Raw genomic sequence first — 25,774 nt, 5'->3', positions numbered from 1 at the left:
ACATGACTGAGTCATACCTATTAAATGTTTCAACATATTAAAATATGCTCAACTTCATTTTAAAAAATACATTTTGGAACAAATGAGATACTAATTTCTAGACTGGCAACTATTTAAAAATAGAAAGAATATGGATTGGTTGGTGAGATTATGGAGCAGCTAGAACTTTGGAAAACAATCAGTATCATCTAGCAAATCTAAAGGTACTTGTATCTATCTAACAACACAACAATTTTGCTTTAAATACATATTCTAGAGAAGTTCTTGTCCACGAGGACAAGAATCCTGTTCAAGCTAAACAAGGTCATAAATAGCCTTATTTACAATGTGAAAATACGACAGTATGTATTCTGTACCATAGGAAGCAAATACAATATAATATGTACACTGTAACACTACACAGTAGTGAAAGCAAATGACAGTCCTACATACAGGGATGAATCTTAAGAATACCATGTGACAAAATGTCATAAAAATAAATTCAGAACACCACCATTTATACAGAGTTCAAGAGTCTTTGAAACTAAAGTATATATCGTTTAGATTATGAGTGGGGTGCCAAGTGAAGAAGTAAGGCCTGCTCACTAGGTAGGTCATTTTGGAACAAGATCAAATTGCTGTGAGCCCGAGGAGGCACGGAGACAGATAGCAGAATTGAAGATGTGGGACAGAATAATTTGGTTACTTTATTTTTGCTGTAGGCAGAAGTTTCCAAAGTCAGAACATGGAACTCAGAACCATCTGTTGACAAGGTAAGTTAATGAACCAGACAGAATTGCCAACAGAAATTCGGAATAATGTAGTTTAGAATCTGTATCAACTCATGGAAAAACACAAATAAAAGCTTGCTTTAAAAGGGGAGAAATGGTGTTATTTCATAGTTGTTTATATAATATTTAAAATACAGAAATAATCTAAGTGGCCATTAGTATAATACTAGTTAAGCAGATAAAATGTATTAATATACAAAAAATTAAACAGCAAGAACAGGAAAAGGATTAATGGAACAGAACAGTTGTTAAACAGATACTATTTAGTACAGTTTAAAAAGTCATTTCAAACAGAAAAACTGATTAGCCCATAAGCATTCTGCCTTTATCTACAATCATTTTGAAACACTTGGAATCCAGATGGACTAAATAACTCAATTAAAATATAATATGGATGAATATGTATAATGAATGTCCTTCAGGGAAAGTAATCTTTTAAAGTTCATATACATGTTAGGAAGGAAAAGAATAATGATACAGAAAAATCAAACTTCAAAGAAGACAACATTAAGAAAGCTGGAAGACAATTTACAGCCTGAAAGATTTTATTTGCAACACATTACAGAGGAAAGATCAGTAACATAAATGTGTAGACATTTATGTATACAATGCTACAAAATTAATTTAAATGAATAGACAATAGAAAAGAAAAATAGGTAACTTATGTAAATACACAATCCACAGGAGACAGAAATAATATGTTGGAATATTCAAATTATGCCTACTATGTGATGCAACTTCTATATGAGTGATAAAAATAAAATGGATTGAGTTGGGCATTAGTGGCTCATACAGGTAGTCCTAGCTACTCAAGAGACTGAGATCTAAGGATCAGGGTTTGAAGCCAGCCTGAGCAGGAAAGTCCATAAGTGTTCCATCTCCAATTAACTACCAAAAAGCTGAAAATGGTGCTGTGGCTCAAAGTAGTAGAGCACTAACCTTGAGCCAAAAAGCTCAGGGATAATGCCTAGGCCTGGAGTTTAAGCCTTAGGACCAGCAAATATAAAACTAAATAAATCAAATGCTAGGGTTTAAGAGAATAGGTATTGACATTGATATTTTGAGGTACTATTTGGCAGCATTAAGTAAAATGAAAATGGGCATATATTATGGTCCAAGGATTTCATTTCTAGAAAATTACCCTAAAAAGATTCACATATGTGTACAAGGCTTTTCACCAAAGTATTATTTATAATGAAAAATATACAACACCAAAATATCAATTAATAGAGGAATAAACCAGTACCTAATACCACAGAAGTTTTTGAGAAAAAAAGGTAAATCTCTAAATATTGACGTATTTTGAAGGGTAGTCAACTGATATTATTCTAAAGTTTAGTTTAAGTTTCAGGAAAATATAGAATTTTTTTTTTTTTTTTTTTGGCCAGTCCTGGGCCTTGGACTCAGGGCCTGAGCACTGTCCCTGGCTTCTTCCTGCTCAAGGCTAGCACTCTGCCACTTGAGCCACAGCGCCGCTTCTGGCCGTTTTCTGTGTATATGTGGTGCTGGGGAATCGAACCTAGGGCCTCGTGTATCCGAGACAGGCACTCTTGCCACTAGGCTATATCCCCAGCCCCAGGAAAATATAGAATTTTTTAAAAACAAAATAATATCAATTCTGTATACTTTGAAATGCACATTTACATTTGCATGGAAATGCAAAGGAAAGCCTAGAAAACAAACACCAAATTGTTAATAACCTTGTGGAGATAGAAGTGTTTTGGGGTAAAGGACAGTGGGGACAGGTAGCTTTACCTAGAATGAATTTTTAAAATAAGAGTATATTCACTTATTAACTTATATAACTGTAAAGTAAATATAATTTATAAAATTATTATGACTTAATAATTCCCTAACAGAGGTATGGAAAAAGCCCTGTGGGACACCATGAAAAGAAACTGGCTTGTGTTATAAGCCAGTTGGAGATTTTACAGCAGTGGTGACATTATTTTCTCTGGACCTTGCTATTTGGATAGGGTTTTGTCAGGCAATTTATAATTTGGTGGAAGGCTGTAGCAGATTACATTTTCCAAAGATGACTGTAATAACATACTCCCCACCCAATGTGATTTTCTTTCAATTGACATTGATGCGCCTCCAAGGAGAGGTGTGTCTACTACATGCGCTCTCCCTTGAAACTTGTGATTGCCTTGAGCAGCACAGTATGACCTCTGAGATTATTCAGTTTCTAGTGGGTCTTTGCTTCCACAGAATGCTCACCCAGGGAACTCAGTCACCACACTGTGAGGAAGCTCAAATAAGTCAGAGTGGAAAGACCACACAAATAGATTCATGTAGAGAGGAACTGAGGCCTCTGAGAACAGCCAGCAGCAACTGCCAGACACTTAAGGAAGTAAGCGCAAGAGGATTCCAGCCCAGCCTTTAAATTCCCCAGCTGAGGCCCAGATAGACATCATGGGGCAGAGACAAACCATCCCTACTGTGCCTTGTCCTAGTTCCTGACTCACAGAGTTTATGAACATAATAAACAGTTATTTTACACTGCAGTGTTTTAGGGGAATGTGTTATATAGCCAAAGTGACCAGAAAAAAGGCATTCTAAAGAGAGGAAACAACAGATGTAATAAATGTCACAGAAGATCGTAAACAACTGCAGTACTGAGTGACACAGTCTGAAAGATTGGCTTGAGACCAAACTAAGAAAGTTTTACATGATGATATGAAAGAAATCAGACTCCTCTTGATTAGCAGTGAAGGACTATTGGATTTTTTTCCCCTGTTATCAGAGTATGAACTAAAGACCTCACACTTGTTTGGATTACTCCCTTGGCTGCCTGGCTTTTGCAGGTTACTTTGGAAATGGAGTACATGGGTTTTTCTGCCCAGGTTGGCTTTGAATCAATTTTCCTTCTTTCTTTCTTTTTTTTAAAATCTCAGCCTTTTGATTAGCCAGAATTATAGGCTTGAGACACCAGTGCCTGGCTCTGTTGAATGTTTTGAAACTGGGAAGTAAAATGCTAAGATCTACATTTTAGCAAGGCATTTAAAGGAAGTCAAGAAAAGACAGGAGAAAAGAAAGAAAACCAGGATCAAGGTCCTTAGGTCTAAGCCCAGTATACAGTAGGATCATACTGCAACATGTTTTGTGACTGTTTTTCCTCTTAAGGGTTGCCTCCAATACTCATTTTTGCTTAATTTCACTTGTTTTAAAGTATTAAAAGGGAAAATATGCTCACACAAAAACCTGTCCTTGATATTTATAAGCAGCTTTACTCATACCTGACAAAGATTGAAACACCCAGATGTCCTGCCCTAGGTGTTGAATGAACTGTGGTCCACTCTATTCAGCAGTCAAAAGGAATGAGCTATCAAGCCATGAAAAGAGATAGAAGAAGTTTCAATGCATTCCACCAAGTGGAAGAAGCCATTCTGAAAAGGTTACAGATTATGATTCCAACTCTGTGGCATGCTGGAAGAGGAAAACTGTGGAGACAGTAAAAGGATCAGTAGTTGCCAGGGCTTGTGGACAGGTGGGATGAATAGGCAATATACGGGAATATTAAGGCAGTGAAACTATTCTGTACAATCATGCATACAAATATATCATTCGTGAAACCCACGGAATATACAACACCAAGAACAACTGTCATATAAACTAAGGACTTAGAATAATGACCATGTACACATAGATTTATCAATTGTAACAAATGTGCCCTTTTGATATGGAAAATTGATAGTGGAAAAGGCTGTGCATGTGTGGGGATGAGGAATAGGCAAACTCTATACATTCTACTCAATTTCAGTGTGAATCTAAAAGTGATCTCATACAAAGTCTATTTTTAAAAAAAATGTCAGGAGGGAAAAATGTTAGGCAATGCTAGAATATAAAAAAAGTTTTCCTTGCTGCTCTTCTTCCAAGCTTCTGGATTGGGGATTTGTTGACTTTATTTTAAGAATACCAAATAAGCTGCCTAAAAATTGTAACCATTTGTAAGTATTCATACGAATACCACAGTATACAAATATCACTATGACCCCCAAATCTTGTTTTTGTTCTTATTAAAATATGTTCAGTGTTCTTGTAAACTGGCTTTATATGAAATGATACATATGAATGTGAGTTTGTAAGATAAAATGAACCTATACTAATGTACTACAGTTTTTGTATTTTGGATATTGAGGGTCTATATAAGAGGAAAATTTGAGGTGTGTAAGAGGGAGAAGACTGAACTCACCATGAGGCTACTTCTGTGATGAAGGAAAGAATACCTAGATGCAAACCAAAGCAAAGAAGATAAACTGCTTATTCCTACCTTGGCAAGAGATCTTCTACCCCATTTGCTGAGAAGACTAAGAGGAAGAAAGTATTGCAAGTAGAGAGTTCACCAAAAACATAGACTAGATGGACTCAGTCTGCTGGCATCAGATCCTAGAGGACCTGGACTAGCTGTACAGCTCAGATATGACTGACTAGAAGCTAGATTTGTGTAATCTTACACTTTGTCTTTCTCTAATGCCAATTATTCAAGAAATGATTAATTTGTAGGATATGTATTAGGTAACTGCCTTTTTGCATATTTGTTTAAAAAAGATGTCATGTTAAAACTATCAAAATAAGTTAATAAAAACAAGAAACTAAAATTAATTTTTTATTTTTAAAATATACTGCAGAATATTAAAAGGCTTGTAGTTAATTTTGAAACTAAAAGAAAATGAAAAGACAGGAAAAACATGGAAACAAATGACAAAACAAGATTACAGGACATTGTGTGGACTGAATTTATCATGCTGGTCTTGTCTTTCATTGTCCACATTAACTGTTGCTACAGTGAACAAAATAAAATCTACTATTTGTATATTTCCTTCTTAGTACTTCCGATTCATATAAACTCCCCTCCCTTATCCAAATTACCTGTATCCCAGAGGTCACCAACTTCTGCCTCTCCTTCAGACAACTTTGTAGTTGAAGAGATAATGCAAGGAGGTATTGTTGGCAAAACTGGCTTTGGATCCTCATCATAAAACAGCATCAGGTCCTAACATAAAACAGGAAAGAACCCAAGAGTTGAAAAAAATAAAAGTAAGTCTAATCTGGGATATTGACATTGACTGAGTCAAGATACAAAACATTTCCATCACAGTCACATGACTCCTTCTTAAGTCTCTTTCATAATAAACACCTATCTCCCACTACTTCTAGAAATCTTTTCCTACTGTTCTATGTTTCTGTAATTTATGTACCCTTTGAGGATTTGTTTTTTTATACTTAATATAATTCCTAGACATTAATACAAATTCTCGTGTATATCAATTTGTTTTTCCCTTCTCACAGCTGAGGAATATTCAAGGCATGAGTGTTTCAACCACTTAAGGATATCTGGGTTGTTTTTACATTTGGGTTATTACAAATGAAATAAATGACTATGAACGTTTGTATAGGTCTTAATAGGATATAAGTGGGTTTTCCTTTTAGTAGGATAATGACTAGGAAGGTAATTTCCGAGCCATATGGGAGTTTCAGGTTCTGTTTTATAAGCTACTAAACTGTTTTCCAGAGTAGCTATTCTATTTTGTGTTCTTGCTAGTAATATGAGAGAGATAATTTTTTCACATCCTCACCAGCACTTGATGCTGTCACTATTTTTATTTTTTCCATGTGCTTGTTTACATCTGTATTTCCTAAAACAACTGTTCATATCATTTGCTCACTTTTAAATTTCATTTGCTGAGAGTTTTTTAAAAATAAGTGTTGAATTTTGTCAAATGCTTCGCTGCATCAACAGATCATGTTATGATTTTTCTCCTTTAGTTTGTTGATATAAGAAATTACATGAGTTTATGTTGGTATACTACCAACTCAACTCAAGTCTGCTGGATTATGATATCTTCTATCTAACATTCATATCTCCTTTTTCCCATGCTGAGAATCCCAGTTGTTAAAGATATAAAAAAAAGATACAGAATATCACATGGTTACTGTTCATATTATACTCAGAAATCTCAAAAGTCAAAATACCAATGTCACAGAAAAACAAATAAATGCAAGGTAAACTTATTTAATTTTATTTTGCACTTTCAGGGATTACATTTTTAAATTATGTAAGGATGTTTATGGCAATGAAGCTATTCTGTATAACACTATAGTAGTAGATTGGTGTCATTACACATTTATCTAAACCTATAGATGTATAATACCAAGGGTGAAACTAATGTAAACTACAGACTTGGAGTGACTACAACTTAAAACTATAGGTTCATTCTGGTAGAGGATCCTGATAGAGAAGGAGGCTGTGAATGTGGTGGAAACAGCTTCTGCTCAATTTTGCTCTAAACTTAAAATGTCATTTTTTTCCCTAAAAGCCAAGATGATATTTTTTATAAAGCATTAGAGTAAGAAAAGTCTTTATAAGAATACTTAAATCTAAAAGTAATAAAGGAAAGACAAGTAAATTTGACTACATGAAAATTAAATACTTTTGTAAGACAAAAAAGTCATAAAGTTAAAATGGACCTGGGAACTGGTGGCTCATGCCTGTAATCCTCGCTGCTTGAGAGGCTAAGATTGTTAGAGTCATTATCAAGCACAGTCCATGCAGAAAAGTTGGAGAGATCCCTTCTCAACTAAGAACCGGTTGTGGTGGCATGCATCTGGTATCTTAGCTGCTTTGGAAGTATAAAAATAGGTAGATCATGGCCCAAGCACATGCCTGACCAAGAAGTGAGACTCTGTCTCAAAGAACAATCGTGCAAAACATGAAAAACAAAGTAGGAAAACTAGCAAACAACATGAGTAGAAGTAACAAAAAAGAAACATAAATGCTCAATAATAAGCACATAAAAATGTTGAATTTTACATATAATTTTTAAAACAATATTTTCAGCCCCTTTTTACTGTCAAAATGGGAAAAATCACAAATATGGAAAGAGCAGGAGTTACTCTGATACATAGGTTGTAGATATAAATTGGTGCAACTTTCAGGATGGCAACTTGGCCATACCTTTCACAACTAAACATAAGTAGTGCATAAACTTTCAACAATTCTATACCCCGGACATCATCATGAAAAAATATACATATGAGAATTTTAATGGAAACACTGCTTTAAGAACTAAAACCAGAAAAATTACTGAGATGATCATCAATAGGGAATGATTGAATAAAGATTAATTTATACCTCAAAAACACAGCACAGAATATGAACTGGTATAAAAATATGCTCATAGTATGTAGTGTAGTGAAAGAACCCTATTTTGGAACAGTATAAAGAAATGATTACATTTATTATGAAGAAAGATGAATTTGTTAGTTTTGAGCAGGCTACCAAGCAATATATATTGAGTGATTTCATTTAGGTAAAAAAATAATGTGCTGACATAAAAGCTTTCCCAAGAATTCATTTTTTAAAAAAATGCTAGTAGTAGGTGCTTTTGGGAGAGGAAAGCAGAAACAGAGAACAAGAAGAAATTTTGTTCTTCATTCTTTGGCCTTTTAACATTGTTTGAATTTTTGTATTAATAATTTCTTAATTTAAAAAGAAATAGTAAAAGCAAAAACATGAGAAAAAAAGAACTTTTACACATGAAGCAAAGATCCAGAAAAAAAAAACCAGAATGATGAATAAACGTAATTGGAGGAAGCTTAATTTCCATTTCTCTAACAACTTTGATGAGTTTTAATTTTTGCAAATATAATAAATGGTGTGGAAATAAACCAGAGGATAAAATTTGTATATTCTTCATGTAGGAAAATATAGCAAGTGGAAGTGGTAGAAGATAAATATTTATCACCTATCACTATAATTCAGTAACTCACAACTAGACTGAAGGTTTTGGTCACCATAACTTGTGAGAACCCTTTCTGTTGCTATAGGAACAACTGAGACCAAAAGATTTCACAGTCTCATTGTTCAACCCCCTTTAGCAAAAAAAAAAAAAAAAAAAAAAAAGGAGGGCTTTGAGGTGGTGAAAAGCCATAAATAACCTTATTAGGAAATTTAATAAATATTCTGGATGGTATGAAAGAGAAAGCAGACCTATGCCTGTCATAAGTGTAGAGGCTTTACTTAGTTTTGAAAGTACCACTTAGGAAGCACTGTTCCACTTTTGAAAGCTCTATTCTGTTCTGAATTTTGTTCACTGCTTTTAAGATAATTTTTCTTCCATATGTGGAGAGAATAAAGATGTTTCTACTTAAATTTTTAAAGGATATTTTTAAGCACTCTCATTCTGCTTAAGCAATCAACAACCAAGTTTATTTCTTGTTCTGTACTAGGAACATGAAAATGTTAATGTAGATGCAATTCATTTGCAACCACAATCAGCTTTACTGTTCAACTTGCTAGGTTGTGACTTCTGCTACAGGAACAGACTACTCAAGAGGGCATATTGGATTACATCGGATATTCCTGCAGTAACAGGAAGATATGTTTGTCAATAGGATATGGGCTATTCAGTCATGTTTTGAAAAAGAAAAGTCAGTTTCTAAACTTCTTTTGAGAAAAGGGTACCATGTTTATTTCTGACATAAGATATGGAATGATATAAATCAGTAACAGTGGGGTTTTGTAAAAGGTGAAAAAAACAATAATTGGGATTTTAAAACTCATATGAAACCCTAGATAGCTTATGTCTGACTTCCAAGTACACAAGAGAGTCCAGTCTATATTCTACTTAAAAGCTATCAACAGTAAATAGGCAGATCAAAAATTTAAAAATAATTTTATCTTAATGTCTTCTAAGGTAATCTATTTTCAATCTGTGAGCTATTTTGCAATTAAACAACAGTAAAATGTTAATGCGCCTTTCTGAGCTGCTAGAAAAGAAGCTGAGTCAAATCTCTAATTGAGTTGGAGTTTAGGGCTGATGACATAAGTTCAAGAAATAATTCCAACCTCCTTCACTGTAATTACGGCAAGAAATTTTACACAAAGCACTCTAAGCAGAGTACCACAAACAAGCACTGTCTCAGGAAAGAAAAGTTAATACACAGTATCTGCTAGTAATTTACTTCCTCATTTGTCAAAATTTGTCATCTACAGATTCAGTAATGAATAACACTAAAAAGTCTCTTCTCTCAAGGAGCTTTCCTTCTAGTGGGAGAAATACGCAGTAAACAAAAACAAGTGAACAAGAATTTCAAAGTAGTTATAAGGGCATAAGTTCTACTCAAAATGATTCTTTAAGTATCTTCATAGCCAGACATGTAAAGAAAAAGATATGGTCATAACCAAAACCAAGATAAACATCTTTACGGATGATGGCATGAACAGAAACACATCAATGGCTAAAGCTATGGAACATTAGAGCTCTGGATCTAGAAAAAGGCAGAGAAAATCAGGAGCTTAACTTTGGAGGGATAAACACAGATTTATTTATATGTCCTTTGGAAACTGATGTGTTGAATATGGGCTCAGTGACTGAAATTATGCTCAACTACTGGGATCCCCTGTTCATAAAGAAAGGAGAACTAACTTGTCAGTCACAGCTTGGGGCTGTGGTTTCTATTTTTATTTATTTATTTATTTATTTATCTTTGCCAGTCCTGGAGCTTGGACTCAGGGCCTGAACACTGTCCCTGGCTTCTTTTTGTTCAGGGCTAGCACTCTACCACTTGAGCCACAGTGCCACTTCTGGTCATTTTCTATATATGTGGTGCAGGGGAATCGAACCCAGGGCTTCATGTATACGAAGCAAACACTCTTGCCACTAGGCCATATCCCCAGCCCCTAGGGCTGTGGTTTCTAAAAACATTACATGGAGGTAGGTATCCCTTAGCCTGGGGACCAAATGTGTAGTATCTCTGAGACCAGGACAAAGAAAGGAGTTTCAAGCTGCCAGTGTAAGTCCTTAGTGTGGACAGGCAGTCCTGGTAGTCAGGAGTAGGCAAATGAAAACCTGTTAGGCAGGTAGGGGTAAAAGTACACTAGAGAGTATACACAACAACAACAACAAGCCCTGCAAAATGAGCTAACAATCCAATATTCCAAAACAGAAAGAAAACTGAGTTCACTCTTTTACAGTATGAAGTAAGCCCAAACGAAAAGTATTGAAAGTCAGTTTATAGTCCTTTAAAAGGTAACTAATAGATATAAAACAGAAACTATTCAAGGCAATAAGAAAAAAGTAGTAATTTAAGAGTGACAAGACAGAATTAAAAATGTAAGTGGGCATTTGGAAGTACAAACAAGAACGAATAAGTATATGGAAAAAGAAAAGAAAAAGTAGGTCTATGTCTGAGAAGGTCAAAGAACACTGAAGAAAGAACAGAGCATGTATTGGTTCTGGGAGCTCCCTCCCTCAGGACTTAAAGGTAGGACATCAAAATGAGAGGAAAAGGAGAACAGCACCAGAAACAGAACCGATACATCTGCCTAACAACAGGCAGATGCCATTGGCTTTATTCCCTGAAAGAAGGCAGCTTGTGCAGTGGTAGAAGAAAATAAGGAAGAAGTTGTTGAAATTGCTTCCCTTGTTCATTCATTCCCTGAGTAAAGGATACCCAGGAATCTGTACTATTTTTACAACTGCCTGTGAGTCTATAGTTATTTTATTTAAAAAGTATAAATGAGTAGAGAAAGATGGGCATTTCAGTGAATATAGTCTATCCATGTACAAATATAGTAAAAATTTTAGAGCATGTAAAAACCTTAATATTTAGAAATAAGTGACTTTGTTAAAATAAGCATAAGAAATAATTTCTTAGAGACTTAAAAAAAAGCATAAATCATAAAGGAAAACTTTAACAATTTGACTTGCATAACAAAAAAGTACCAAAAAGCAATGTGGAAAGATAAGCAAATCTTCTCTTTTTTCTTTTCCCCTCAAGACAAAGCACTCTATGACCTGAGCCACAGCGCCACTTCTGCCTTTTTCTGTGTATGTGGTACCAAGGAATTGAACCCAGGGCTTCATGCATGCTAGGCTAGCACAGCACTCTACCACTAGGCCAAGCTCCTGGCCCCACAAAACTTCTCTTAGAACAAACACATAAAGCTGAGAGGCAAGAAAATAAGCTATCTTCCAGAAAGGAAGGCAAGAAGGCAGCCCAGAAGACACTAATTTTAGCCTAGTGAGACTAGAGTCAGACTTTTAACCTGCAGAACTGTAACATATTGTTGTGCTTTAAAGCATAGCATTCTTGGTAACTTGCTTTCACAGCTGTAGGAAACCTCAACAAAGCCCACCTCTGTTGACTTCCAGGCCTTCTTCTTGAGTGGCAGAGGTTCCTTGGACAGTGGGGCTTCCGCAGCTAAATGGAGGTCTTGGCACTGCTCTGGCAGCATTCCCATCTTGGAAGCATTTTCCGCTAAAACAAAAAGCCAATATTCAGTTCTGGCTGCGGTCATGTCTTACATTAGTTCATATTTTTTAAGTTAACCAACTCTCAAGATTCATTTTGTCTGCTAAATATACATCATCTACCAATGATAATCTATTGGTCTTATTAATCATTGTGCTAATCACTTTACAGTAATTATCAGTTCAATATGATTTTAAAAGTATAACTTGCTGGGTGCCAGTGGCTCGTGCCTGTAATCCTAGCTACTCAGGAAGCTGAGATCTGATGACTGCAGTTCATCAGGTAGGAAAGTTCATGATATTCTTATCTTTCTTACCTGGAAAGTGGAGGTGTGGCCCAAGTGGTAGAATGCTATCCTTGAGTAAAAAAGCTCTGGGACAGAGCCCAGGTCCTGAGTTCAAGCCCCCAAGACTGGCACACACAGACATATACACTACAACTTAATTTCCATAACCCTTTCTCAAATCAACAATTCTCTTAGTTTTATTATTTGAAACATTTATAATAGTAGGTATAATATATTAAGTATGTAATAACATGTAACACAGAGACAGAATTAGAAAATGTGAAGATTATTGAAAGGAAATTTCATGACAATTGGGCTGGAAATGTGGCTTAGCAGTAGAGTGCTTGCCTAGCATACCTGAAGCCCTGGGTTCGATTTCTCAGCACCACATAAATAGAAAAAGCCTGAAGTGGCACTGTGGCTCATGTGGTAGAGTGCTATATGAGCAAAAGGATAAGACAAGTAACTTTTAGCACAACTTAAAATTTTTAAACAAAAAAACAGACCAATAAACACAAATATTTCTATTTAAACACTTATATACTTTAACTAAATTTAATATTTTTCAGACTCAATAGCTTTTGCCTCTCTGTTATTTACTGTATATTAGTACCTATTCTGAAGCAGGGTTTGTAGCTAAGTGATACAGCACTTTCCTAAAATTCATAAGGCCCTCAGTTAATCCCCATGTTGCAAGTGAAAAAAATAAAGTCTAAATTGTTAGTACCAATTCTATCTCAAAATATTATCATATACAATAAGAAGGAAGTATTAGAAAGTTACCTTTTCACCAGTACATACAAACTATTGTAGAGTAAATACTTCCCAGGAGCCAGGTGGGCTCACATTATTGTTATTTTTTGTGTGGGGAGGTGTCCTTAGGCTTGAACTCGGGCCCTAGGCGCTGTCCCTGAGCCTTTTTCATTCAAGGCTAGCACTCTGCTGGGCTACTGAGCTACTTCTGGTTTTCTGGTGGTTAATTAGAGATAAGAATTTCATAGGACTTTCCTTCCCAGGGCTGGCTTCGAACTACCATCCTCAGATCTCAGCCTCCTGAACAGCTAGGATTGCAGGTCTGAGCCACTAGCCCTGGCCCACTTTCAATATTTTGGTGGCTAATTGGAGATAAGAATCTAATGGACTTCACTGAGTGGGCTGGTTTTGAACCATGATCCTCAGATCTCAGCTTCCCGATTAACTAGGAATATAGGTGTGGGCTAATGGTGCCCAGCTCAAATCCTTTTAAAGGAATACATTTCCCAATCTACAAGGTCTGCCTGCAATTATTCCTTCCAAAAACTCATCTACCTTTGAATGTAACTATAGAGAGGTATCAAAATAGTTCTAAGCTCTCTCTTTCTGTTCATAACCAACTTTCTCTCACTTCACAAAAAGACATACCAATTACCCATTTTATTATGGTGTATCTTCCTAAACATAAGAACCTCTAAGTTATCAAAGTTATCAAATAAAACAATAGTTAAGGAGGTCTCCTTTAAGGCACAAAACCCCCATAGTGCCCTTTCTCACACATCTTGTGTATACCAGTATATTTGCTTTTCAGCTCTTATATATTACAGTATGGAGCAGCAGGACAGTAACATTTCACATAATGCTCTTGTGCTTTTCATCTCCCAACTATCATTAAAGCATGCATCATTCCTAAGAGAGAATCTTCTGAGAGTAAAGCAATGAAATCTGGGGACAGGATTCCATGTTATCAGTGAAACAGACTCAGGATAAGGTCCTACCCTCAGCTAGCCACCTTAAGGAAAGAATTCAGAAATGAGGTTAATCAGAATATTATTTTATTTGTTTGTGTAAATAAAGTAAGATATTTTCTGGGGAAAATAGTTTTTTTTGGCCGGGGGGGAGTAGAACTAGGATTTGACAGCAGGGTCTTATGCTTGCTAGACAGGCACTCTACTTCTTGAACCATAACTCCAACTGGCCAGTTGCTTTGGCAATAAAAATTAGCTTTGCCAAGTAGGTTATATGGCAAATATTTTCCAAAAATTGAATTAACTAAATTTGTAGTTTTTAACAGTGGACAGAAAGATATTTAATGTATATGCCATAATAAAATCACTTTTTCAAAAAGTTATTGTGTTGACAGATATAAGGAAATTAATAGTTTTATTTTCTCCACAGTTGCTGAGAATATTAGGTTAAACTCTAACAGGTTTAATTAATAGTTATTTGATACATTTTAGTAAAGGTTTCTTGGTATTATTCCCAGAAATTGAGAAAGTAAATTACTTCTAATGACTGTTTTAACAAATCTTTTTCAAAGTAAGGTGTTCTAATTCTTTGCTTTCAATAATACTGAAGGCTTAACAGTCAACAAGAGATGAAAAATATTTTTGTAATAAATAACTATAATTGTTGGCATATTACTTGGAAGAAATTCATAGAACTGATTGACAGTCCTATAATAAAGCACCCTATAGTCCCACCTATAATTTGTATGAACTAATTTTCAGAGCATTTACACCCATGAAAATGTAAAACAGAAACAGAATTGGTAATGAACTTTGCTTATATTTAATAATAAGTAATACTTACCTGTGGGTACATGAAAAGTCTTACGTATCTCATAAATGCACATAGTTCCAATAATATTATATTCTTGATGTTTGGCAAGTATTTATAAAAATGTATATGAATCCATGTGGTTTTGATAAGCTATATATCAACAATAACTGTGTAAGATGTCAGTCTTGCAGATACACAATTGTAACCCCAGAATCAGAAAGTAGAGGTTACCTTGGAGTACACAGCAAGTTCAATACCAGCCTGGGCTACATGGCCCAAAGTCAATCTGGAGGGAATTGTTTTACCATTTAAAGTTTTCCCCGGAGATATTTAGAGAAATGATGTTAATTTACATACAAATACGTATTTGATGTGAAAAATACTCTCAAGTATAAAACACCTTACATAAGGATAAAATTCTGTGAAGGATAGGGAATAAAAATATAATTTCAATAAGAAAAAGGAATGATGTGATGTTTTCAGCCAGCTAAACACTATAATGTGTTTTGTTTCCAAATAGATGGAAGTTGTTGTCCCAATATTTACAACCCTTTAGATGCATGTGAAAGACTGACACGATTTCTTTTGTTTGTTTTGGTGGTTCAGGGGATCAAACGAGAGTTTTCTCCATACAAGTGTTCTACCACTGAGCTACATTCTTCTTTTTATTTTATTATAGGGTCTAAGTTGCTAAGGTTGGCCTCAAACTTGTGATCCTCTTGCCTCACCCTCCCAAGCAGCTGAGATTACAGGCATGAACCACAATATCCAACTTGTTTTACTTTTCTTCTATCTTCTATGTCAATATTTCTAGTATTTCAGAAATATTATCTCTTTGCAGTTATTCTTCTAAAATTCCACGTGCCAATCTAAAAAATGTGGAAGGAAATACATGGTTTTTCAAAATCACCTGGGGATTATACAAGAAAAGTACCTTGAAAAGCAATGGAACGAGACACGGCATCTGCCTTCTGATACCATGTATAGTCTGACCAGGGAGATAATTCTAGCATACAGTCTTAAAGGAAAAAATGAGACAAGAATTATATGCTGAACTTTCTTGAATTAACTAATTCTAGGAAGAACCTCAAAAAGGAAAATTTGAAAAAGGCTTTGAAAGATGGCTAGAATTCTAATAAATGGAAATGAAGACAAATTACTCTAAGCAGAAGGAACTATCTGAGCAAAAGGAACAAGCATGGTAGGCGCCAGGGATACTGAAGAAATAATGAGGATTTTTCATTTATGTTTGTAGCTTTTCATTTTGTTGCAACCACACATGAAAATGAATAATTAAAATGGGCTTATTTGGACTTGGAGATTTTATAATTAATACTGGCAAGCAGTGGTGACTTGGGGCTTACATCATCTGTCTACTTTGTTCAGATTTAATCAGGAACTGTATTTTCATTCCTTCAGCCTTCACCAACAAAATTATCTTTGAAATAACATAGACTTAGGCTTTAGACATCATTGAAATAGGTTAATTAAAACGTGAGAAGGCCAATTATGAAGACAATGCTTTTGAGAAACATAGAAGAATATCAAGAACTGTGGAAGAAAAATATCTTGCATGGGCTGGGGATATGGCCTAGTGGCAAGAGAGCTTGCCTCGTATACATGAGGCCCTGGGTTCGGTTCCCCAGCACCACATATACAGAAAACGGCCAGAAGTGGCGCTGTGGCTCAAGTGGCAGAGTGCTAGCCTTGAGCAAAAAAGGAAGCCAGGGACAGTGCTCAGGCCCTGAGTCCAAGGCCTAGGACTGGCAAAAACAAAAAACAAAAACAGAAAAATATCTTGCATACTTGAGGATGCAGTTTGGGGTAAGGGAAAAGCAGTCGGAATATAAAAGGTCAATGGAAATTCTTTTTCTTTTTAGTATTAGCAGAACACTACAACTGAGGTGTGCTTAATTAGATTAGGTGGTTATACAATATTTATTTCGAGATTTTTTTCACAAGCAAAGTGGAAGGAGAGAAAACATTTAGATTCACAACTGAGACTGTGAAATCACAGACCTATGAGGGTGAGTAGGTGAATGAGAAGTCTCAGAGACGTGGTAAAGATGCTGCAGGAAATGACACTAAGAAGTCACTCTGAGATGAGGGCTGGGACATCACAGTTGTAAGCACTTGGTATCTAGAGAACTTACAGACGCTGTTGAGCCTGCACCACTCTGGTAATATCTCAAAGCAGAACTGGTGAGCCCTGGGGTAGTTCTTAGATCAGATATCAAACTGTCAGTGAGACTATCAGACTAACAATGCAACAGCATACTTGGAATCCAAATACTCCGTAAATTGTACACATTTGCCAACTTTTCATGTTTCAATTTAATAAACATTGTTCCTATGAATCAATGTATCATTTCAGGTGTAACAAATAAAGTCACTGATTTTCATTAAGATTAATTTTTCAGAAGTATGATGGTCCATGCTGTAGTCTCAGCTACCTGGGAGGCTAACCAGAATCACTTGAAGCCAAAAACTAGAGGCTACACTAAGAAACACAGTGAGACTGTCTCAATGTTTTTTTTTGTGTGTGTGTGTTTTTTAATGAAAGACAATGTATTCCATCATAGAAAATATTCACTGGGCTAATGAAGAACTGATAAAAATAAAAGTAAAGTCTCATGGTGATTAGGTCTTTAACTTTTGGAGAATTATGATTTTGGAAACCTGATTACAATTTCATTAATTGGAGCATAATTACACTTAAGCATTTTAAGCACCGTTATTTCTCTTGGTATTTTTTTTAGGCTTTCTTTTTTCATGATTTCAATTTGACAGAAAAGTTGCAATAGCACCAATAAATCCTACATAGTCACTAATCAGATTCAATAATTATTAACATTTTGCTCCAATTGCCTATTCCCTATTTCTTCTCTGTTTGTGTGTATATATTATGATTGCCCTATATTTTAGAACTAGAGGAAGTTATTTCCTCAAGACACAGACTCAAATTCCTATTTCTATGTGGGGGTTTCATTAGAAGTGCTTATAGGAAAGTATCTGTAAAGAGTAAGGGAAGTGGAGTGGGCAGCAATGAGGTTGCAAGAGAAGACTACTTTCAGAAGCTATGATACTTGAATAGTTCTTCACAGTTACTGCCTTGAAGCAACAGAACTGAGCCACTTTCAAAAGCCATTGAGTGTATATTCCCCTGCGAAAGGGGCATGACCTTGAGTGAACATCCTTTCTTCAGCTCTCCAGAATTTCCAGCAAGCTGTTAGCTGCCACCCCTATAGTGGCAGAAGAAAGGAGCACCTTGACCTCAGAGCAAAGTTCTAGAAGGTGCTCCACACTACCCATTACTGAAATACCTCTGTGTCTGCTCTGTTTCTAGTCAGTTCTGGGGTGCTTCAGAAGGACAGGAAACAGTATGCAAAAATTACTATAAATTCTTGAAAGGTGAAAGTTGAGATTAGTGGAGGAATAGTATGATTACAAAGTTAGGAAGAGTTGGGCATAGCATGATTACAAAGTTAGGAAGAATTGGGCACAGGTGGCTCATGCTTGTAATTCTAGCTACTCTGGAAGCTAAAATCTAAGGAACATGGTTCAAAGCCAGCCCAGGCAGAAAAGTCTATAAGATTCTTATCTCCAACTCACCACCAAAAAAAAGCTGGAAGTGGAGCTGTGGTTCAAGTGACAGAACATTAGACTTGAGCAAAAGAGCTCATGGACAGCATCCAGGCTGAGAGTTCAAGCCCCAGAACTGGCATGAGTGTGTGTATGTGCACATACATACACACACAGGCACAGAGTAAAATAAATAAACAAACAAACAAATAAACAAAAAGATAGGAAGGGAAGAAATATAAAAAACAAGAAAGCTGAGATATTTTGGCAGATTTCTAAAAAATAATTTTGAAATAGGAAGACAGAACAAAAAAGAAGGATCAACTTTTACTGCTGGAGATTTTAAAAAGAAGTTAAGAAAATTTTATTTCCGCTTTTTTTTTTTTTTTTTTTTGGTTGTGGGGCTTGAACTCTGGGCCTGGGTGCTGTCCCTGAGCTCTTCAGCTCAAGGCTAGTGCTCTACCACTTGAGCCACAGTGCCACTTCCTTATTTCAGCATTTTGCTAACAAAGACATTAAATTTAAGTCTCTGACAGTCAAGAAGAATAGGAAAACGGAAGATACACAAACTATGTTACATGCTCAGCTCCAGAGACAAGGAAAAACAGTCACACAAAAGCTGGTTTTAGTGTACAGGAGCTGATTTCTGGGTCAAAAAAGCAAAGTGAGGGGCTGGGAATATGGCCTAGTGCAAGAGTGCTTGCCATTTGATACCCCAGCACCACATATATAGAAAATGGCCAGAAGTGGCGCTGTGGCTCAAGTGGCAGACTGCTAGCCTTGAGCAAAAAGAAGCCAGGGACAGTGCTCAGGCCCTGAGTCCAAGGCCCAGGACTGGCAAAAAAAAAAAAAAAAAAAGCAAAGTGAAATTGTGACACAGAATTCCCAGCCCCTTGACTGGGGATGTTGCTATGTTACAGAGTATTTACATATGGGAGGCTCAAAATAAAATCCCAGTCAGGCACCAGTGTTTTATGCCTGTAATCCCTAGCTAGTTAGGAGGCTGCGATCTGAGAATCACAGTTCAAAGCCAGTCCAGGCAGCAAAAAATCTTGTCTCCAATAAATTACTCAGAAAAAGCTGGAAGTAGCACTGTGGCTCAAGTGTAAGGCGCTAGCCTTGAACACAAAGTGACTCAGGGACAGCACCCAGGCCCTGAGTTCAAGCCCCAAGACTGGCAAAAAATATTGAATGAAATATTTCCTTTCCTTTCTCCTGCTTTCCTTCTTTCTACCCTTTCCTCTACCTCCCTGTATTAACACTCCATTCTCTTCTTTTTTTACGACTGGTACTAGGGATTGAACTCAGCCTTATGGTACTCTACCATTTTAAACTGTCTCCCTGTCTTTTTGCTTTTAGTTTGTTTCTCAGATAGGATTTCATGCTTTTACCCAGGTTTGTCTTGGACAGCAATCTTCCTAACTCTGCCTCCTGAGTGTCTGGGGCCACAGACATACAGGACTACACTTAGCTTGTTGTTTTTTTTTTGTTGTTGTTGTTGTTTTTTGAGATGGGACCTTATAAACTTTGCACAGCCTGGCTTCAAACCACAGTCCTCCTATTTTCACCTACCAAGTACGAGATATTTTCTTAAATTCAAAACTGAATAAAAAAGTTAATGGCAACAATGTTACACAGAAACAGGTATCACTAAAAGTAATTTTTTACAAGAAAAAAATAGCTGATGGATAAGACAAGAAACAACATCTATGACATCCCTTCTCTCCCAGAAGTGGTACTAGTAAGTTAAGTTCCTGAGATTTTCACATCAATAGCCACATAAGTGGAAAACGAAAATAACTTGAGCAATGCATTTTTCCTCTTATGACTGAGAAGTAGAACTAGTTACAAGGAAAAAATGTGACAGTGTGTGTAAATAAAAATATTGCCACTTTAACAGAAGGGAAAGGTTTGGCTCCACACTGGATCAGTCAGAGGATATCATCCAACTCCATAGGACCAGGATACATAACTCCACTGGACAGATGATCAGAGCCGTGTACAAGACACACGGGAAACAGAGCAGAGTCCAAAGGTTCAAATGAAGATAGGTGCTATTTCTTCTTTTCTCTACAAAAGTGTGTAAAGTAAGAAATAGCCCACCAATTATAGAGAAAACAATTGGTCTTAGATGTAAGAGTGGAAACCAGCCCCACTAAGGGCAAATTAGAGGGTCTATATCCTTTTTCACTGAGATGAAATTGAAGCACAAGGGTTTAGATATTCCAAGTCATCAGAATCCAAATGGAGGCTGTAAGGCTCCAGAACGTGAGCTGAAAACCATTACTCTACTGCTTTCAAAACAGGCACCGAGTCAGAGCTGCCTAAATATTAGCAAGATGTATAGAAATGGGCTGATAACTAAACAAATACCTTCCAATAGAAAAAAGGGAGATGAAAGATGTGTAAATACAAACTAGCTCAACAAACAGAAAAGCAACCTCTTCTATTATGGTATTTAATGTTTTTTATTGTTGTAAAATATACTCAATATTAATTTTATAATTTGTTGCTATTATAGAATAATAGAGGCGGAAGTGTTAAATGCTTTCCACTTTTCCTCATTTCCCTTTTCAGCTCTCCCTTTTTCCTTGATTTGAGAATTCTATATATTTTCTGTTTTTGTTTTTGTCCACTCCTTTTTTTGTACTGGGAATTGAACCCAGGACATTGCACTTGGGAGGCAAGAGCTTTGCCACTGAGCTACATTCCAGCCCCTCTTTATATATTCTAGATACTAATCCTTCATTAGCTATATGTACCCAAAAATATTTCCTATTCTTGTGAGAGTTTTTCGTTTTTACTTTCTACTTGAGTATTTTGATCTCAAAATGCACTACAAAAAAATCTACTGAAAAAGCTAATCAAAACAGATGGTACTGGTAACAAAATCAAACAGAAAAATAGACCAGTGGAAAAGAACAAAGGGGAATGAAGTCTCTTCAATAAATGGTCTTAGGGAAATGCTATAAATCTGCACTGTTATTTTATTCGGCACACAAAATCAACTCAAAATAGACTAAAGGATAACTATTAAAACTACCAGAAGAAAATTTAAAGGAAAAAAAATCAGTTGACATTGATCTGGGCAAAGATTTTTTTCACTTCCAATGCACAGGCAACAAGAGAAAATTTTTATATTTAATATAGTTTTATTAGTTTTCCATTGCTCCTGTCACAAATTACCACAAACTTTGTGGCTTAAAACAATACCCACTTATTAGCTCACAGTTCTCTAAATTACAGGTCCAAACAGATTGGCTTGGTTCTGTTTCTGGGTCTCATGAAGCCAAGATCCATGGGTCAGCCAAGCTAGATTATTATCTGAAAATTAGGAAATACTCATTTCTCAAATTAACAAGAAAAAAACTAGAAATACTCAAATGGTAGAATGCCAGCTGTGGAAAAAGCTTAGCATCATGTCTTAATTTCAAGCCCTACTACTAGCACAAAATTTAAAAAAAAAATGATGTAATTAACGCAGCTTAATGTAAAGTTAAAAGAAGTAAAGATACAGCTCACTGGGGCTATTCCCAGAATTCATGATAGTTGGACCTGTCAATTTCTTTTTAACAGTTTTTGCTTTTAGATAACTGACAGTACAGTTCAGAGATAGAGGACCTGCTTAAAACGAAGGCCTGGGTTCAATCCCCACAATTACAAATAAAAAAAGGCAAAACCACACATAAAAAGTAAAAACTTTTTGTTATGTTCTTAAAAAATCTTTTCTTATCCTAATATAATAGAGATATCCTCTTAAATACTCTTCTAAGTATTTTTAAGTTTTACCTTTAAGTCCTTAATTCATCTAGAAATTCTGTATTTGTGCATGTTCTGAGGAACAGACCTAACTTCCTTTTTTTGTCAGTATGGGTAAGTAACTATCTCAGTACTATTTGCAAGTCATCATTCTCACCCAATCTGAAATGCCTCCTATGTCATTTACTGATTCCTCAGTTGCACAGCTGTTTTGGTCTATGCACTTGTCCTGCATCCCTATCACACTGTAATCATCATAGTTATTTTTTTTTAATTTCTTAGAAAGGCAGCCCTTCAGCTTATTCTTTTCCAGCAATGCTTTGACTTGTGTATTCATTTATTTATTTGAGAAAGGGTCTTGCTAAGTAGCTAGGACAGCCTTCAACTTGAACCCTCAATCTTCTTACCTCAGAGTGCTGTAATTACAGGTGTATATCATCATTCCCAGTTATTCTCAACTAGTCTTAAGCTTTTGATTCTTTCAAATAAATTTTACTAGCAGCCCGTGACATTCAATTTTAAATACCCTGTCTGGATGCTGACTGTAACTGCGCTGACCCAGGAATTCTCACCTGGGGCACTTTTTGTCCCCAGGAGACGTTTGGCCATGTCTTCAGACATTTGTTGATTTTCACAACAGAAAGAGATACTTGCTAATGGCATCCAGTGGGTAGAAGCCAACGATAATGCTAAGCATCCTATAACACACAGCCCTTACAAGAAAGAATTGTCTGGCTCAAACAAAAGAGTATCAAGACTGGACTGAGAAACCTACTACTAACTATATAATTTAGAGAGAACTGACATGTTCACATTTAAATTTTGGTTAACATGGAATATCTTTACATTTATATAAGTCTTCTTTAGTGTATTTCAATAAAGCATTATAATCTTCAGTATGTGAATGACAGACTTTTATAAAACTTATTTCTTTTTTTTTTTTTTGGCCAGTCCTGGGCCTTGGACTCAGGGCCTGAGCACTGTCCCTGGCTTCTTCCCGCTCAAGGCTAGCACTCTGCCACTTGAGCCACAGCGCCGCTTCTGGCCGTTTTCTGTATATGTGGTGCTGGGGAATCGAACCTAGGGCCTCGTGTATCCGAGGCAGGCACTCTTGCCACTAGGCTATATCCCCAGCCCTATAAAACTTATTTCTAAATACAGTAATTTTTTATTCCAAATGGGATATTTTTAAGAATTATATTTGCTACTTATGGATGATAGATTATAAATTATACATTTTGATGTTGTAGTCATCTTTAAACAATTCTTATTTTTTAATGTCTGTAGAACTTTCCAGAATCCTATCTGCAAGTATTTGTTTTTTTCCATTCAGTAATTATGCTTTTAATTTCTGTTACTTGTTTTACTGCAAAGGTTACTTCTAGGCCTCCAATACAAAGCTAATTTAGCAAGAATGGAAATAATTTTCTTTTGTTTGATTCTAAAAGAAATATTTCCATATTCAAATGTATAAAAAGTTAACATCTTTTTTGTCTTTAAACTTAACTGAATTACAGTATGTTTTTTTTTTTAAAGGAGTATGCATGATCCAGATTTCTTGAAATGTAAAGACCTTTCTACTTGTTTGGAATTTATGTACTCTATTTCTCTTCATTAAAGTGTTTCCTTGAAGGTTTATCAAGTACTTTGTTTTTAATATTGTTATTAATCTCTCAAAAAAATACAAGGGCTCTTAGAATAAAAGTCTGTGACCTGTCCACCAAGTTTGCTGTACATTTAACATAACCCACCGTATTCCTTCTTTAACACAGTTATAGGTGCACTACACAAATTACTACTAAACAGCTCATTGTGGAAGATCAGATAGATGACCGACACAAGGAAAAGCCTGTATCTAACTTATATAGCTCAGAGATGCTGAGTTGGAACTGCTTTTTGCAGCTTTCCATCTTGTCATCAAGCAGCAATTATCCTTCTGCTTCTTTCTTCCTCCAAAATCAAAACCATCCAAATGAAAACCACCCAAGCTATGTACCAGAATTAAAACTTAGGGGAAACATCCAGGAATAGGGGAAAAAGAAAAAGTGATGTGTAAAACCTACTTCAAAGCACCTTTTTTTCCTTTGGTAATTTACCACAGAAAAGCTAGGCGCAGCTGTTTCAGCTCTAGATCCTAAAGCCTGGGAATCAGATCTCTAGCAGTGCATTCAATTTTACATTTCACGTAACTAAATAACTTACTGATGCCTTTAAATTCCTTCTTGATGGAAATTTACCTGTGTGATAACATCACTTCCCTCTTATATTCTCTAACTCAAATGTTGGAGTCATTTTCAATTTCTGTCTTTCTTTTCCAATACATCATCTACTTACCCCCATTGCCTCTCTATAGGTTGTGCTATCTTAAACATGACTACCCTTTGGAGATCTTGTGCCTGGACTGAAACAACTGACTCTCACAAAGCCCCACTTCAACTTACATTTTCATTTCAAGCAGTAAGAATTATTTTCTACCAACAGCTGTTTTCAGTAATAAGAAAACAAAGTTTTGTGACTATGCTAAACATCCTTCTGTTCTTCAAGGTCTACAATGGTTCCTAGTTGTGAGCTCCATCAAACTGGTTTCCAAATACATTTTATTATCAGTCCTTTGCTAATTGGTCTGAAAACTCTCAATTACCTTCTCAAATTTTTCTATATCTACAAACATAATTTTTATTGCTTTTGTTTAACAGATATTTTGTTTGATAGAGATTAACCTCCTTTTTTTTTTTTCCAGTCCTAGGGCCTGAACTCGGGTCCTGGGTGTTGTCCCTGAGCTTTTGTGCTCACGGCTAATTGCTCTGCAACTTGAGCCACAGCCTAACTTCTGGATTTTTGTGGTTACTTGAAGATAAGAATCTCATAGACTTAGCTGCTTAGGCTAACTTCGAACCACAATACTCAGATCTCAGCCTTCTGAGTAGCTAAAATTATAGGTGTGAGACACATGCACCTGGCTTTTCCTCTTCCCCCCTCCTCTCCCTCCATTTTCCTCTCCTTCTTCCTTCCTCATGCTCTTCCTCCTCCCCACCCACTTCCTCCTTCCCTTCCTCCTCCTCCCCTTTGTCTACCTCCTCCCCTTCCACCTTCTCCTCCCCTTTCTCCTCTTCCTCTTCTTTCTCCTCCTTCTCACCCCCCTCCTCCTTATCTTAAATTCAGCGCTCAGAGCCTAGGTACTGTCCCTTAAGCTTTTTCAAGTGTTAGGCTGGAGCTCTACCACTTGAACCACAGCTCTACCTCTGGCTTTTTGGTAGTTAAATAGAGATGACTCTCATGTACTTTCCTCCTTGGGCTGGCTTCAAACCATCATTCTCAGGTCACAGCCTTCTAAGTAGCTAGAATTATAGGCATAAGCCATTGGCATCCACTTTCTTAGTAACAGAAATCTTTCATTTCCATCCAGTTACACAGCCACCCAGTATCCCTCAGAGCTAAGAGTGTCCAGGTAACTAAGTACTAAGCAATATGTAAGCCAGATGTTATAATGTGACTTTCAATAAGTATCTTAACAAGAAGAGACATTCATATATTCAGCTTTTCCTCCTTTCTACTGGTTAGAATACAGATGTGATGGCTACCA

At 36.1% G+C, this 25,774-nt stretch overlaps 1 protein-coding gene across 1 annotated transcript in view; it reads right to left on the bottom strand.

Moving 5' to 3' along the window:
- Enthd1 (ENTH domain containing 1) overlaps positions 1-25,774 on the bottom strand; it is a 107,965-nt gene that overhangs the window by 43,431 nt on the left and 38,760 nt on the right. Inside the window, exons 4-5 of the mRNA XM_048355066.1 lie at positions 11,914-12,035; positions 5,643-5,766 (exon numbers count right to left, since the gene is read on the bottom strand). Of these exons, the coding sequence (XP_048211023.1) occupies positions 5,643-5,766; positions 11,914-12,035 (246 nt within the window). The remainder of the gene's footprint in view (positions 1-5,642; positions 5,767-11,913; positions 12,036-25,774) is intronic.

This window comes from Perognathus longimembris, chromosome 1 (genome assembly GCF_023159225.1).
Source record: "Perognathus longimembris pacificus isolate PPM17 chromosome 1, ASM2315922v1, whole genome shotgun sequence".
NCBI classification, from domain to species: domain Eukaryota; kingdom Metazoa; phylum Chordata; class Mammalia; order Rodentia; family Heteromyidae; genus Perognathus; species Perognathus longimembris.
The sequence above is the reverse complement of the archived record's forward strand: the minus strand, read 5'-3'. Positions and strand labels throughout refer to the sequence as shown.